At 39.6% G+C, this 16,054-nt stretch overlaps 1 protein-coding gene across 3 annotated transcripts in view; it reads left to right on the forward strand.

Moving 5' to 3' along the window:
• Positions 1–1,212: 1,212 nt before the first annotated feature.
• The window catches only part of adcy3a (adenylate cyclase 3a), a 47,879-nt gene continuing 33,037 nt past the window's right edge, over positions 1,213–16,054 (forward strand). The window contains exons 1-4 of one of the 3 annotated variants that reach the window (XM_040117192.1): positions 1,213–1,453; positions 2,367–2,787; positions 2,895–3,609; positions 10,982–11,131. In XM_040117192.1, coding sequence (XP_039973126.1) covers positions 2,935–3,609; positions 10,982–11,131 — 825 coding nt within the window. In that variant the 5' untranslated portion in view covers positions 1,213–1,453; positions 2,367–2,787; positions 2,895–2,934. Of the gene's footprint in view, positions 1,454–2,366; positions 3,610–10,981; positions 11,132–16,054 lie in introns of all 3 variants that reach the window. The other 2 variants (XM_040117191.1, XM_040117193.1) reach the window with 2 other exon arrangements.

Genomic DNA, 16,054 nt, shown 5'->3' on the forward strand with positions numbered 1-16,054 from the left:
TTTTATATATATATATATGTGTGTGTGTATATGATACTGTATATATTTACCTTTTCAGCCACAATATAAATTGTTTCATGTATGCACCCAGGACTAATAATAATAATTACTGTTATTAGGATCAGACCCTGTCATGGAGCTGTTGTCTGTCTTTACTGCAGGTTTTGAGAATGAAAATTGATTAAAACAGTCGATTTTCCTGTAACTCTATTCCCTTATAATAAAAGAAATAATGCAAAAATGACTTTTCCTGGGACACTCAGTCCATCTGGAAACATAGGGAATTTCAATAAATAAGGCAAATTTCTCCCAAAACAACTTCCATTAAATTGCCCTTGAGCAAAGGAACAAACCCTCACTTAACAATGGGGCTTCCTCAGCAGATACCAACAGTGGCTGCAGCAACCAGTAGGCAGGAAGGCTAGCATTCTTCATTCATACAGTCACAGATATTAGCTGGTTTTTGGAATGAACTGTCCTTTTAATCCTAACCTCTAGGAGCACGGAGAGAAGGAGGTAGTGGTGATTTAAGGGGGCGGGGATACAGGGGGAGAAAATGTGGACATGGAGAAGTGGCCGAGTTAAGTTAGACAGAAAACGCTAGAGTAAATACGGAAGCATTTTGTATGGTTACCGTCAAAATAAAAGAAAGATGGGTACTGCATTAATGAATATCCAAATCACTTTGTTAAGACTGATTTTTAAAAGATTTTAAATTTTTCCATGCTATCTGCTGAAGCTTGATTGGTGTTTGAGACCTTGGATTTAGCTTTTCGCAAGCAACAGTTGTTTGTGCATTAACTGTGTCTTTTCATTTGTCAATAAAGGCTGTGAAAGAGACGTCAAAGAGGTTATTACTAAAGCATTTGAAGCTAATTAAGTCTACTGAATACATTCTTACATAGACCTGTGCTGAGATGACAAAAAAATTCAAACTCCATCCACTAAAGCTGAAGGCTCTTGAAAGCCTAGATTGCAGACCCTGAGATAAGTTTTCTTTTGTATATAACTACTATTTGCAACAACAAGAATAAGCTGTAATATTTCTCTATGCTGAGATGCTACAGACATAAATGTGCCAAATGTAATGCAATTTAGATTTGTTGCTCTCTGTTACCCCGTTACTCAAGACAGGTTGAAGAGCCACACTTGCAAGCAAAGTTTTTATTTCGAAAGTGACGGGAAGTATCGTTTTCATGTGTGTAGCTTAACAATGAGACAGTTCCGTGCCTTCTGCGGAAAAACACCCAAGACCAAAAGAAACAGAAGTGGGGGTTTGTGGAACCGTCGAGGCGACTTTCTATGAGCAATCTTTTGATTTCCTCCAGGCTCAGGTTGAATATATGTAGAGTGCTGTGTTTCAGTTGGCCTGATGACACCCACTATCCCTCCATCTGAATAACGTTAGCGCCCAAAGGAGGTAAAATCTGCCTGTAACGTGACACACGGTAAGGTAAGCGGATGCATCAGTGTAGATTATGTTCATGATTTTCACAGCATCTGGAAGAAGGGGGACAAAAAGTCAACGCCCGGCATACAAGGGAATGGCAATTAGACAACAGAAAAATTGTAACTTGACCGAAAATCAAATCCAGATAAATATGCTAAGACTGCCATTTACACAGGTTTGTTGGATCACCAAGTGGCGGACATTGGTCCTCTGTATCGCTGACATTGTGGTTATTGTGACAGTGTAAATGTCTCCAGACCCCAGGAGCGTAGTGTTTTAAATGTGTTTTCACAGCCTGTGTATTTGACTGAGCGCAACATGTAGCTAGATAGGCCTACAGCAAAGAGCCTAGCCCCTGAATGGAGAGACCCTGAAGCCAAAATCTGCCAATTTACGGCGGCCTTGCTTTACCGGCAAAGTGCAAATCCCATATCATATTACTCATGCATTTTTCAAAGCTTAGGACAAATTTTTCAGTTCGGAAGACATTTGACGTACCAACTTTAAATGTTAGGCTTGAATTTATTTCAATCTGCTATCTGCCATTTACTTCAGTGTAGAAATATTTTTGATGAAAGGTGGTGAAAAAGCATGATAGGATCACCGGTTCAAAATTTATTGGAAAAAAATGATGTTAGGCAGGAAGTGAGGTTTCTCTTCAAATACATTAAATGAATTTAGTTACATTTTGGCAGAACTATAAAACCTGTAATAAACTGCTGGATTCTGATATGGATGTTGGTGATGCCTTGTTCCCACAGAGGAGAGAGTGGCTTACAGTAGCCAGCTGCAGGAATCATGGACTACTGTACCTGCCCTGATCATCATGTGCTGCTGTACGCAAAACAAGGTCATCTGTGTGGTTTAGAGATTTAGCCATGGTGAATTTCTTCCTCTTGTGTCCCTCTCTATTCAGGCCATGTGAGGCGGAGCCATGGAAGGCCAAAATGCAAAACACTCTCCAACCCAGACGAATGACAGAGATAGAGGAAGTCATACAAATATAAAAAGCTGATAGCTGATCCAATGTTAATGAGTTCAACAGCTCTGACATGGTACATAACTGTGGAGTACAAAGGTGGAAAGGAGCTGGTGCAACGGTCACATATGTAAAGGGAAATGAGGAAATAAAAAGTGCACATTCTTTAGATCACATTGCTGAAAAAGTAGGCGTGCCCAATCTGTGTTTATGTCACAGGCTTAAGTGAGTCAAATGACAGCACTACATGGAGTGACCACAACCGCAGCTATGTAAGAAGACAGCTCTCCAGTGCACAGGTGCAGACAATCAACACACTGCTGTGATTCATGCCGTGTGTGGGCTGTCGGGAAAAAAGGTGGTTACTTAGCATAAGATAAACCAGCAGATGATGTATACCTGAAACTTCTTTCAGTGTTTGGTCAACTCCTGTTGGACCACAAACAGCTTTCCATTTTTTGATAGAAAAGGAGAAGGCAGGAAGCAGATGCTCTGAGTGTTCACCATGCCTCGGAACCGTGCATTTTCTGAGCCGGAGTACTCGGCAGAGTATTCAGCGGACTGCTCTGTGACGCTGCCATCGGACCCCGGGCAGGCAGTGGGGCGAACACATGAGGTCACGGTTCGGAGCTCAGGATGCTGCCTCTGTCTGCCGCGGTTCATGCGCCTCACCTTTGCACCCGAGTCTCTGGAGAACCTCTACCAGACTTACTTCAGACGGCAGAGACACGAAACCCTACTGGTGCTCGTCGTGTTCGCCGCCCTCTTTGACAGCTACATCATCGTCATGTGTGCAGTGGTTTACACCTCTGACAAGCTGGCTTCTGTTTTAGTAGCATCAGTGGGACTCACAGCAGATATTATCCTCTATCTGCTGTGCCGCTTCAGCCTGTTGCCAGACCGCATTTCGAGACGGGTGGTGCCCTACGCCCTATGGGTGCTCATAGCAGCTCAGATATTCTGCTACCTGGGTCTGAATTATGCTCGCTTCCACCAGGCCAGTGATACTGTGGGCTGGCAGGCTTTCTTCAGCTTCTCCTTTTTCCTGACTCTGCCTTTGAGGCTGACACCCATTGTGCTCATCACTACTGTATCATGCGGGGTCCACACTCTGGTACTTGGTGTCACCATTGCCCAACAGCAGCAGGAGGACATCCAGGGGGCAGTACTTGGCAGACAGGTAAGAGTGGGAAGGGAAGAAGGAAGGTGGGGTGGAGGGAGAAATACATGGTTGTTTTGACATTTACTTACCCTTGTGTATTTTCATGTAGCCAGACCTCTAATTCACTCCAGAGTCTTCAGGACTTTGAACACCAAAGTAGGTTCATAGATGCAGTAGGCCAAAAGCCAGCCACAGCTGCTGTTTCCAGAGAGAAATGTTTTCAAACTCGGCACCAATCAAACTGCGTACTCAGGATTTCTACAGAATATAGACTGAACTGGGGGATCATTATTGTACACATGATAACTGACTTTTGGTATTGATTCTAAAAATGACACTGCTTTCAAAACAGCCTCAACTCACTACTTGTTCTGGAGCTTTTGACCATCTCACACAGTCCTCATCAACAGATGAAATTTATCATGATTCTTAGCACCATCCATAGTTACATAACTTCAACCAGTTCATTCTTGACCTTTAGAAACAGCAGCTGAAAAAAACATTTCAACTAAAATCCACTAACCATCTTATTCTTGGCCTTTTGACTGTTATCACTAGGTGCGTTTACATGAAGCCTAATATTCTGATTATAATCAGTTTAAAAGCCCAAATAGAATAAAAATGCTCCATATAAACACCTTAGTCAGAATAAACAGGCAAAAACTGACAACAGAAACCAAAGTTCTCAGATGTTACTTATTATCTAAACACAAGCAGCAGTGCAGACTTTGATAATAGACGGTATCAAATTGGCAGATAACGATTAAAATCAGGAACTATCTGATCCAAAAATCAGCCAGAAAAATTAACAGTCTAACATTAAAAGCTTTCTGTGCTTGACTGTGTTCTATTTGCACTTCTATGTACACATTTCACTTTGTACCAAAAAGGTATTAAGGTTTAATACCAAACTCTAGTCATATTATTATCAAAACAGTTTTTTTGTTATGATTAGTTTTTCAGACTTTTCGATCCCACTGTATGTGCCGTAGACCACAAGGCCAAAGAGACACCCTGCAAATGTTTTAAAGAGATTTCCTCCAGACCAACTTGAGCCTGATGAGAGAGGTCTAAACTAAACAAGTCCATGACGCATTAAAGACCTTGGTGGAAATGTTGACAGCAAGTTATGATTGGATCTAATGCAATAGTTTATATACTGTAAAACAGATATATGTGAAAATTGTATCATTCAGTGTTTATTTTTATTCTGCTTAGAGGTCACTGCTCATAACTCCGCAAAAGCAGAGAGCTTCACTTAAAACTTAACCTTTTGCCGCGCTACACAAACACCAATGTCTGCATAAGCGAATGAACAACCACTTCTGCTGCATGGACTACACATGCACATTCTGATGCACAATGCAGAATGTATGGTACAAGTTGTGGGCTATTTGAACTTTAAAAGTCCAAACTGTCCAGAACTATTTGTATTTCAATATTTTACTATTGCTATGGCTCAATTTCACACCAAATTTTCAGCGTGAGAAAAATTAGCATTCAAAGTCAACCAAAGACAACTGTACCAAATTAATGCAAGTAGTGCATTAGGTGTCAAATTCATCAACCATTGTTGCATTTTAAAATCAAATCATCATTATCAGATACTTTTCTAAAACAGTAACTAATTCTGAACAAAATAGTCTGCAAAATAGCAAGACAAAATGTGCAAATCGCTCAAAAGTCAGTATTTAAAAAGATGGAGGGGATGACTTAATACCGAAAACTTTAATTTGATTTATTATCACCTAACCAATGCAGTCTAATACAACAGTCCTGTAATAAATCCACACTCATGAAGGCTTTAATGTTAAGTTCATGTTGAAACTCTGTTAAAGAGGTGTTGGTTCAACAGTATGATCATTTTAGAGGGTGTAGTTTGTGGTGCTGTTCAACTGTATTACAATATCTAGAGAGGGATTCCTGTTATTTACCCTACCCTCATTGATATAAATGGGGTGGACAAAATAAGAGAAACACCTTTCTGTATAATGAAATACAATACAATTCAATTGAGATAATCTTGATGACATCATTGTGACATCATGAGGGTTGTTATCTCAGTTTTAATTGGAATTAACATCAAAAGGCTGACTAATAACAGAAATTTACTGGACAAAAACAGATTTCAAGTAGGCTCACTGGGGAGTATACAGGAAGAAAACAGTGTTGCTTTACTGATTTATTCACATAATTTCCCCACCCACCAAAGTTCGCGGGTAAATTTGCCTATAGTGTAATCAGAAAGCCGTAAGCAACAATGGGGGCCTTGATACTGTTAAATTCATAACATATAAACAGAATGCGATTTGTGTAACTTGAATGGCTGCCTGTTGAGATTGCACCTAAATCAACACGCTAGACAAACATAATAGGTGAGTGTTGAGTCTTAGAATGACACTGCATTTTTTTCATTTGGTGTAAGCATAGATAGTAGAATAGAGCATAGATAGTAGAATAAGACAATGATATGAATCCAAACCAATGATGAATGTATCTTGCTAACAAGTAAAGCCTATACACTGGCTTCAGAAAGTATTCAGAATCCTTCACTTTTGGAGATTTTAATATAATTAATTGTAAATAGATAAAATTGCCTTTTTTACCCATCAATCTACACTCAACAATCCATATACACAGGTGTGAGCCTTTTTATAAACTATTTCCAGTCAATTCAGTTTGCCACAGCTGGACTTCAGTTGAGTTCTAGACACATCTCAGGGATAATTAAAGCAAATAGGATGCACATGACCACAACTTTAAGTGCCACAGCAAATGCTCTGAATACTTTTGTAAATGAGAGATTTCAGTTATTGATTTTTAATACATTTGCTAAATTTTCTAAAAACATGTTTGCACTTTGTCATCATGGGTTATTGAGTGTAGATTCATGGGCAAAATGATAGTTTTATCCATTTACAATTAAATCTACAACACAAAGTGTGCAAAAAGTGAAGGGGGCCTGAATACTTTCTGAAAACCACTGTACCGTATTTCTCTTCTCCATAGAGCTCCATCGTTTTCTAGACTATTAAAAACACATCACTGAGCCACACTGTTGCACTGGCTGACATGTTCCTTCATTACCATGAACACACACACTGTAATTTATTTTTGACTCAGTCCCACAGACACCGTCCTGCTGCCCCAAATACTCACTAGAGCGCCAAATGTGTATAAATCAGCCACTGAAAATAGTCCCCCACAGATGCTCTGTTTCCTCCTATGTGTCCACTTAGTCGAGCTGAAAAATAACCTGTAGGGCTAAGGGGAAATGTTTGTTGTTAAATACAGATAAAAGCAAAAATATCGAATTAGCAGCAGCATTGGATCGTGTTCTATAAATAATCACTGTCCTGATCACACAACATACTTTTAGTAATGTTATGTCAAAGGCTGTTGTTATTTGCTTTAATACAAATGTCAGTGAGATTTTCTGACTTCTGGTTCAGAAGTTCCAGTTTCACTTTGGCTCTCAATTGAGACTAACACGTTGTTTGTTTTTGGTCTTTCCATGGAATTTGTTGACATTAACAAAAATGTAGAACAGTGCCTGAGTTGAAAGGTGCTTTCAGTGAAAGCTGTGAAAGCTGTGAAAACAAGGCAGTGATGGCAACTGCTCACTCTCTGATAGCTGCGTAATGATTAATTCTAAGTCTAAGCACGATCTATAAATGCACACGTACATGCATGTAAATAGATATCACAAGTGTTTATGCTGGGCAGAAAGAGAAACAATAGCTGTAGAAAAATCAAAAACACTTATTCCTCACATTTCGTTATACAACATATCTGAAGTGGCCAGTGTGTTCAAGGCCATATACTCATTGGACATTAACATTTCAGGATTGTTTACAGCTGTCTCACTTACAGCGTTTGATTGTTAATAGACTTTAGTCTGCCAATGCACAACCAGGCAAACTTTTATACTTGAGAGGCTTTTTGATAAACAGTCAGACACAATTTCTAAACTTTCTACAGTCAGAGGATCAAAACGACCAACCATCAAAATGTTTAATATAATATATAATATATAATCAGTTTTCTCTAAGCCCTCAATATGAAAAAGGAAACATTATTTCTTGTTTCAGAAGTCAGAGTACCTAATTTTGTCTAAGTGCATTAAATAATATCACAGTACACAGATGGTTTATGAGATGGTTGTGGCACATGTTCACACTGTAAGCAGCTTGGTGTAAGGACTGCTCTGTTCTAACGGTTTATGGACGGAATCAACTTAGTGGTCCACCAAAGATCTAAACAAGCTCATCATGTATTCTGACTTCTGATCCAGATCAGTTTTGATGAGTTAACATAAAGTAGCTACTACCGCTGTACAAGGCTACTATGTAATATTTGATCATTGGGAAACACTTGCATTGTATAGGAATAAATTCTGCAAAATTTTTATCAGCTACACAGTACTCACTGACATTGAGAGAAAGGATTAACATATAATAAATGCTTGGCATTAACCTCATTTTGTTAGTTTATTGTGGTCTCAATTTAGTTTTCTGGATATCTTTGTAGAGCCTGACTGATACTGGATTTTTGTGGCCAATGCTGATTTTAGGGATTCAAATATTCCGGTATCGATATATCCGCCGATATTCTTTATATATATTTACAGATATATACATACATATATGTTACAGTTATATTCAAAAGGGAAAATGATGGGGTCGTTGTTTAGCAACTTTCCAGCAATGTATTTTACAAAGTAGACACCGCTTAACTCTGCACCAACCACATTTTGCTCAGCTTTAATGCGTACTCTGCTACATGAGTATTGTAAACAAAGGAGTCAGAGCGCATTGTGCTGGAAAAACTATGTGATGACACAATTTTTATTTACCCCGAGCAAAAAAAAAAAGTTTTCATATTGGTGCATATCGGAAAACATATGGATATATCTGTGATAGAGCAGATAGACCAATATATCTGTTGGGCTCTAATATCTTGATCATATTCTTTGTACATTCTGTAAATCACTCAGAGGAATTGTATCATGATATAGGTGAATGAATCTTGGCCTTATAAGCCAAAATTGTCTCCCATTATGCCAAAGCAGGGTTTTACAAAACAGTTGATTGCTAGTCAGAGGTTAGAAGAAACAAATGTTGGCAATAAAGGGGAAAAGAACTGTATAATAAAATGATCCTAACCTTGGTATTAGTTCCCATCAGTGGCAAACAAGATGTGCTTGTGTTTAAAAGGCAATGTGTAAGAATCTTAACCTGTATATTATCTTATGAATATTTTTCTTCTTACAAAAAAAGGAGCCAGTAAAAGATGTTGAGGGGGCAGTAGTTTTATTAACAATGGGCCTGAATGGGTCATTGGAAAAAATCAGTGAACTTTTGATCTGTTGATGAAAACGCTTGATATGTTTGGAGCGAGGAAACTGGAACCTTCCTCACATTAATACTTGAAACAAACAAATGTCAGATTTCCATCATGTTTTCCACATGGTTTTCTCATTATTTTATCTTTGACTGGAGCTTTTTAATTGCCTCATCTCATGTCCTCCTCTTCTGCAATGGTTTAATAACACCGACTGGAGGATTAGTGACAACAACTGTTTATCTCCATCAGCCTACCATCTCATTAAGGATTGTCTGAAAATTCATTAAAATTTGTGCAATGTTTGAATGGAAACTAGACCGTTGCTTTTGTCAATGTGGTAAATTCAATTCCAATTCGATTCAGCTCAATTCAATTCAAATTTATTTATATAGTGCCAATTCGTAACAGACGTTATCTCAGGGCACCTTTCATATAGAGCATGTCTGGATTGTACTCTATATAGTTATATTTACAGAAACCCAACATTCCCCCATGATCAATCACTTGGCGACAGTGGCAAGGATAAACTCCCTTTTAACAGGTACAAACCTTGAACAGAACCGGGCTCTTGGTGGGTACCCGTGAGAGAGAGTGAGGTGGGGGGGCAGAATGCAGGTTCCACATAAAGGCGTATAATAATAATAAGACTAAGAATAAAACTAATAATTATAATAAAAGGGCTAATAATAAGACCAACAACAACAACAACAATAATTGAAGCAGTGCGTGTTGAGCGGGATCATGATGGCAGTAGGTGGTTTGCAGTTACATCTCCAGACTCTGCAGTTCCGGAGGCAAAAATACCAGCAGAAAGCGACAGGAGGAGAGAGGATAGGGATGAGAAAGCACAGAACTATGGGAGAGAGAAGCAAAGTTAATAACAAGCAGTGATGGGTTATGAATACGTATGGATGGAGAGGGAAAGGAGGAGAGAGGGATTTGGTGCATCATGGGAAATCCCCCTGGCAGTCTAGCCCTATAGCAGCATAACTAGGGGATGGTTCAAGCTTGAGCCAGCCTGTTGAGGGCCCTATTCTATGGGGAATAGGGGCTACACTGGGTTGGACAACTTTGAAGTGGTGAGAAAGTCGCTAAAAGAAGGAGAGAGCTTAGACTGACTGAGTAGAACTAATATACGTTGAAATGTACAGCAGGTAATTAGCCGCTTTAATGAAGAAAATAGCAAAATTAACTGGGTAGAGGCAGAGCAGCAAAACATGCAGTAACACAGAAACACCAGCAACCGGAAATGTAACAATATGCTTACTGCAGCACATTAGCACAATAACAATCCAGTTCTCTTTGTATTCCAATGGTCGCAAAAGTGAACGGCTGCGTCAACTGACATCCCACCAGCGCCCCGCTGTGCACGTCTGTGCGAGGGCCCAATCAACGCTGCTTGCAGCTTTATTTAGGGCGTGAGCACCTAGTGGTGTGAGGACCCTGTTGAAACTACCAAGTTTATTAGGGCCCAAGCACCGACTGCTGCAAATTTCGATGTTTCGCCATGAAATTGGAAGTTGTTGTAACTCAAATATACATTGTCCAATCTGCCTCAAATTTCATATTTGTTTTTATGATCATTATTATGATCCTTATTATTATTACAAAAATTGTGTTGTTTACATTACATATTTTAAGGAAACCCTTAAGACCCTGTTGATACTTTGAGTCATAGTGATAGCGACCCCTACTGGGAACAGGAAATTATAATCCACGATTTGATGTATTCTTCCTAGCAGGTGAATCTGATCAAATATATGGACAATTGATAGTATTTAATCTAAATCACCACGAACTACACACAGGAAATATTTTACTCACTCATTCCTTATGACAGCGAACTATGTGTGCGTGGTCCATTCGCATAACATAACAATCTGCTCCTTCATACAGAATTGAAATATCAGGGTTCACAACCCTTTTGCTCTATAGCAAGGCACAATAACTGCCACACACCGCGACATGCACAAAGGTGAAAGGGCCCCTCAGTGCTGCTTGTTTTATGTTGAACCCTAACTGTTGCATTCTTTTTACTTTCAAGCTGCTGGCCAACATTGTGATCTATGTTTGTGCCATCACTGTGGGCGTCATGTCATACTACATGGCTGACCGGAAGCATCGGAAGGCCTTTCTGGAGGCAAGACAGTCACTGGAGGTCAAACTCAACCTGGAGGAGCAGAGCCAGCAACAGGTCAGAGGACAAACAGTCCAACATTCTGGTTTTTGTATTGGTGAGTTAAAGGAACATTTTTACCTTTTAAGGGTAGTTTACTTGTGCTCAGAGTCAGCTCACAAGATCAATATTAATACCACCTCAATGTGTCCAGGCCAGACTTAGCCTAAGCCAAAATTCTGTTACACATGGCAGACCCAGCCCAGAATCCAAGCATGGGAATGAGTTTTGAATGTTGAGTTTCAGCTAATCAGCTGTTATATCCAGCCCACAGGTTTTTTTTTATGAGTGATGATAGGTGCTACCATTATTCAGCACTCACTATGCAAACTGACAAACTGACATTTAATTTTCATTTGTTATTACCTAACATCTGGACATAATTCAAAAGTCCAGTTTGTATTTTCATTGTGGGGTTTGAGTTGTACATTGTTTGCCAGTAAGAAACTGAAAATTCAGTCTGTTTAACATTCAGTTTTACTATAATCATGGCACGGTTATACTTGACAATACGTAGATGTTTATTTATTTTTTTTCGCGTTTTTTGATGTATATTTAAACTTGAAAATGACATCTTTTAAATTTGTAATAAATCATTCAAATACAAATAACAAATAAATAAAAATTAAAAGATTTCATTTTAATGTCAACAGCCTTGAATTTAGATAATAAACAAGAAAATATATGTAATTGAGACTTCTTTAAAAGTTTTTGGAATGGATTTTTCTTTCACATTAAACAGAGCTGGACTAGCGCTTCCTCCTCTTTCTAGTGTTTGTACTAATCTAGGCTAGACCCTTCTCTGTAGACAGACAGCAAATGAATCAACCTTTTCATCTAAGATGGAAAATAATTGACAGGGACTATAGGAATGGCAGACTCTGTCCATTACTCACCAGTAACATTCCAGTGACCACGGACAAATAGGATATAAATGGTGTTTTATCAGACTTTCCTCTTACAGTAAATTTGATTTTCTGTAGTTTTAAATGAAACATGACATCTTTCAGCCACCAAGCATGAGAAGAGGGCTTTACAATCTTAAACTGCTTGAGTCCATGTCTACAACGGGAAGAGGTGTCATGGACTTGTTCAAGTATTGCTTTCCAAGTCTAAAGTAGAGGGCCCAAATCTTGTTCCCATATCACATTAAAAATGTCCATAGATTGGGGGTTCAACTCAGCAATTCATTTGTAAACTGTAACTGTAGTTTTAATAATAATGTGTTGATAGGATTAATTCGAGGCTTATGTGGAAAGGTGTTCAACAGTTTTTTGATGAAACTCCTCAGTTGTAAATGTTGATTAAAAGTGGGTGCAAGGTAATTATTTTTCGTTGTTAATTGTTCAGAGGATACAAAAACTCCATCTATACACAGATTCACAATTTTAACTTGACTTGGCTTTTCATTTAGTTCCTTCAGCTGGTCAAAGTCGTCACTGAACACCTGCTTAAAGATTTGGTACAGACATTCCTCTAGTACCACCGTGGAGATCTACAGTTTTTGTTTTGAGTGAATCCACACAACTATCGGATGGAATACATTGACATTTGGTACAAACATTTATGTTCCACATGGAAATTGTAATAACTTTTGTGATCCTGACTCTTAAATTCCCATCAGCCTCAGCTGTATTTTGTGTTAAGTTCAATTTAGCAAATGAGTGGTAAGCATTTTAAACATTATACCTGCTAATTATTACCATGGTAGCATGAGATTTAGTCAGGCACATTGATTGTAACACTGGCTAAGCCGGAGGGGAAGCTAAACTGGAAAAACAACATGACCAGGACTGGGTTAGTCTGTAGGGATATGTTTCCATGGTAACTTTAGTCAGACTTATTTACATTTACTTTATGAGGCAGAATTTCTTGAAAATAATCCTGGTTTAGTGAAGTGAGCCTGGTTTAACTGGTCATCTTGCTTTACGAAGCATCCCTCAAATGTTAGATCTGCAGTGTACTGTATATCTGTTTGATCTGGTCCTCTTTGGATTGTTTAGGGCCTAGCCACCAACGTGCACCGTGTGATATGTTTTTGTGTTGGCTTGGCTAGGCTTGGCTTGGCTTGGCTTGGCTTGGCTTGGGTAGGCTAGGCTAGGCTAGGCTAGGCTAGAGCTGTTCCTGTGTCAGCAGTCAGCTCCCCTCCTCTCCTCACATCTGTGGCCACTGGGTGTTCTCCATCACTACTATTTATGGAACAGATGGTTTTTACCACAGAGACTGAGGGAGCAAGGAAAAAGCCCAAAGGAGAGAGAGGGATGATAGATATGGGGTGATTATGGAGGAAAATGAAGAAGAGAGAGAAGATGTTGTGAGACAAGAGGACTGATAAAACCATGAGTTGAAGAAACTCAAAGAATAATAATGGAGAAGCACGGGCTGCTGGGAAACAAGGGCCGTCATCCAATCAAGGAGCATCTGTCGCCGCTAGTTACCATGGCGACCGGCCTCCTGAGACAGTGTCAGCTGTAATCACAGAGCCAACTCGCTCAACCGCTTGTTGCTTCTCTGCTTCTCTTTCAGGTTTTTGATAAGAATATTGAAGGCTGCCATGCTGCCCTCCACCCCACCTCGTCTCCATGTACACAGTGTGTGTATGTGTGTGAAGGCCTGTTTGAAAATGTATTCACAGGTCAATTGTGTGTGTGTGTGTGCGTGCGTGTGTGTGTGTGTGTAATGGAGGCTTTTTGTTTAATTTGACACATCAGTTTGGTCTGTGCAGGATCTCTGCAGCCAGGCTGACTGACAGTTTCAGGCCATTCAGCTCCTTGTAAACAAAGACTGCGGTTCACACCATGTATGCCTTCTTCATTTTGTCGGAAAGCTTTATGCATCTCCCCTATATTCTACTCCTGATCTAACTCTAGTCTGTGCCTCTTGTGTAGTAATTATTTCTACATTTTAGACTTAGCGTCTTTTTTTTTTTTTTTTTCTAAAACAATTACAAGAGAAAGATTGAGAAACATGCCTAGATGACTACTAAGCACCATCTTTTCAAGCTGCCATCTTTGTGTGAGCCGTGTGCAACAGGTAAAAATTGTAATTCCAATGGAATGTACAAAAGAGGGAATAGCTTTAGCAGAGGCGCCCAGAAGCCTTCTCTCTACCTGCATGCTCCAGCTCTACTAGGGGATCCTGAGGTGTTCCTTTGCCAGATGGCATGTGTAATCCTTCCACCATGTTCTGGGTCTGCCCAATGTACCTCCTCCTAGGTTGATGTGCCTGAAGTTTCTCAACAGGGAGGCAGTGATGAGAGTCCACTCCCAGAACTTGCATGCAACCTGAATGACAGGCACACAGAGAGGGCCGGTAAAAACTTTGATTTTTTTTTTTGATGGTCCATTGGCTCACCAATGCAGCAGCCCAACAGGATTTGTTCCGGTATGCCCAATGGCCAATCTGACTATGAAGGGTTTTGTGGCACCTGGGTGGTGTGCTCCTGTAGTACGCTGGAAGTCAGAGTGAATATCAATAGGTAATAAAAATCTATCTCACTTATTGTTGGCTAGTTAAATCTACTTTTCTCTCTCTTCTTTCTTTTTCTCTTTCTTCCCCGTCTCCCTCTCATCTCGCCCAGGTGTCACTTCCTGTATCTGTCGTGTCAAATAAAAAGCCCTCCAAAGAGTCATGTAATTGTGACTTCATGACATTGTAGTGGCAGCATTTAACACACAGCACGCAAGCTAGCCTCCTTTTTTTTGTTTGTCATGCACAGGCACGAGAGGTGCACATGCAGGCATGCAAACATTTAGGCAAGGTGATACCACTTGCTTACAATGGTTTTATGCTATTCCACTGATTGATGTGAGGTGTCAATAATAGGCCAAGAAAGGGCATGGAATAAGAAGACTGCTAACAATGTGTTAAACAATTTGGGCTCCATAATACATTCATCGAGCACTGTATTAGGAACACCCGAACAGCTGTTTATTCATGCATTTATCCAATCAGCCAATTGTGGCAGCAGTGCAATGCATAAAAGTGGTGCCCACTGCAGTCTCAGAAAAACCATAATAGTTGAAGACTGAAAAAAAAAAAAAAAACTTAGCCTGCTATGATGAATCTGGATTTCTGCTGTGGCACGTAGATGTGAGGGAAGGAATTTAGTGTCATCAGCATAAATCCATGATTCCAACCTGCGTTGAGTCAACAGTCAATTTACCCTCTTTTAACGGCTACATCCAGTATGATAATGCAACATGTCACAAGGCAAAATTTTTCTCAAACTGGTTTCATGAACATGCAAATGAGTTCAGTGTACTTTAATGGCCTCCCTAGTCACCAGATTAGAATCTAATAGAACGTCATTGAGATGTGGTAGAATGGAAGATTGGCAATATTAATGTTTAGCTGACAAATCTGCAGAAATGAAGTGATGCAATCATGTCAACATGGACCAGAATCTCAAAGGAATATTTTCAACATCTTGTTGAATACGTGTCACGAAGAACTGAGGCAGTTTTGAGAGCAAAGGGAGGGCCTACCCAGAATGAGTATGGTGTTCCTAATAACATGATTACTGGTAAGTCTATATTCATGTTTGTTTTTTAAACAAAAACAATCCACAGGCTACCATTGAGTCTCAGTGTCCAAGTTCGAAATGACAAGCCAAAGACCACTGCTTTTGTGGTCAGTTGCAGTGGTCAGTTCTGAAATAATGAAATAACCCTTAGAGGCTCAATGCTTAACAGTGAAATGGCTCAGCATTCTCTCAGTGGGTGCACACTACCCCCCCATCCCCCATCCCCCATATTGATACAGGGTGACGAACAGCTTGCAAAAGAGGATGAGATGGAAAGCCTGTAATAATATTAGCACAGGGTCAGTTATTATTGAAAGATACTATACTTTCCAACCCTATGCTAATGTTAATATAGCACAAACATGATTCAAAAATGGTAGTTTTCCCATATACAGTACAGTCAGGGGAAGACGCTT

The sequence above is a fragment of the Xiphias gladius genome, chromosome 22, assembly GCF_016859285.1.
Source record: "Xiphias gladius isolate SHS-SW01 ecotype Sanya breed wild chromosome 22, ASM1685928v1, whole genome shotgun sequence".
In the NCBI taxonomy this organism is placed as follows: Eukaryota; Metazoa; Chordata; class Actinopteri; order Istiophoriformes; family Xiphiidae; genus Xiphias; species Xiphias gladius.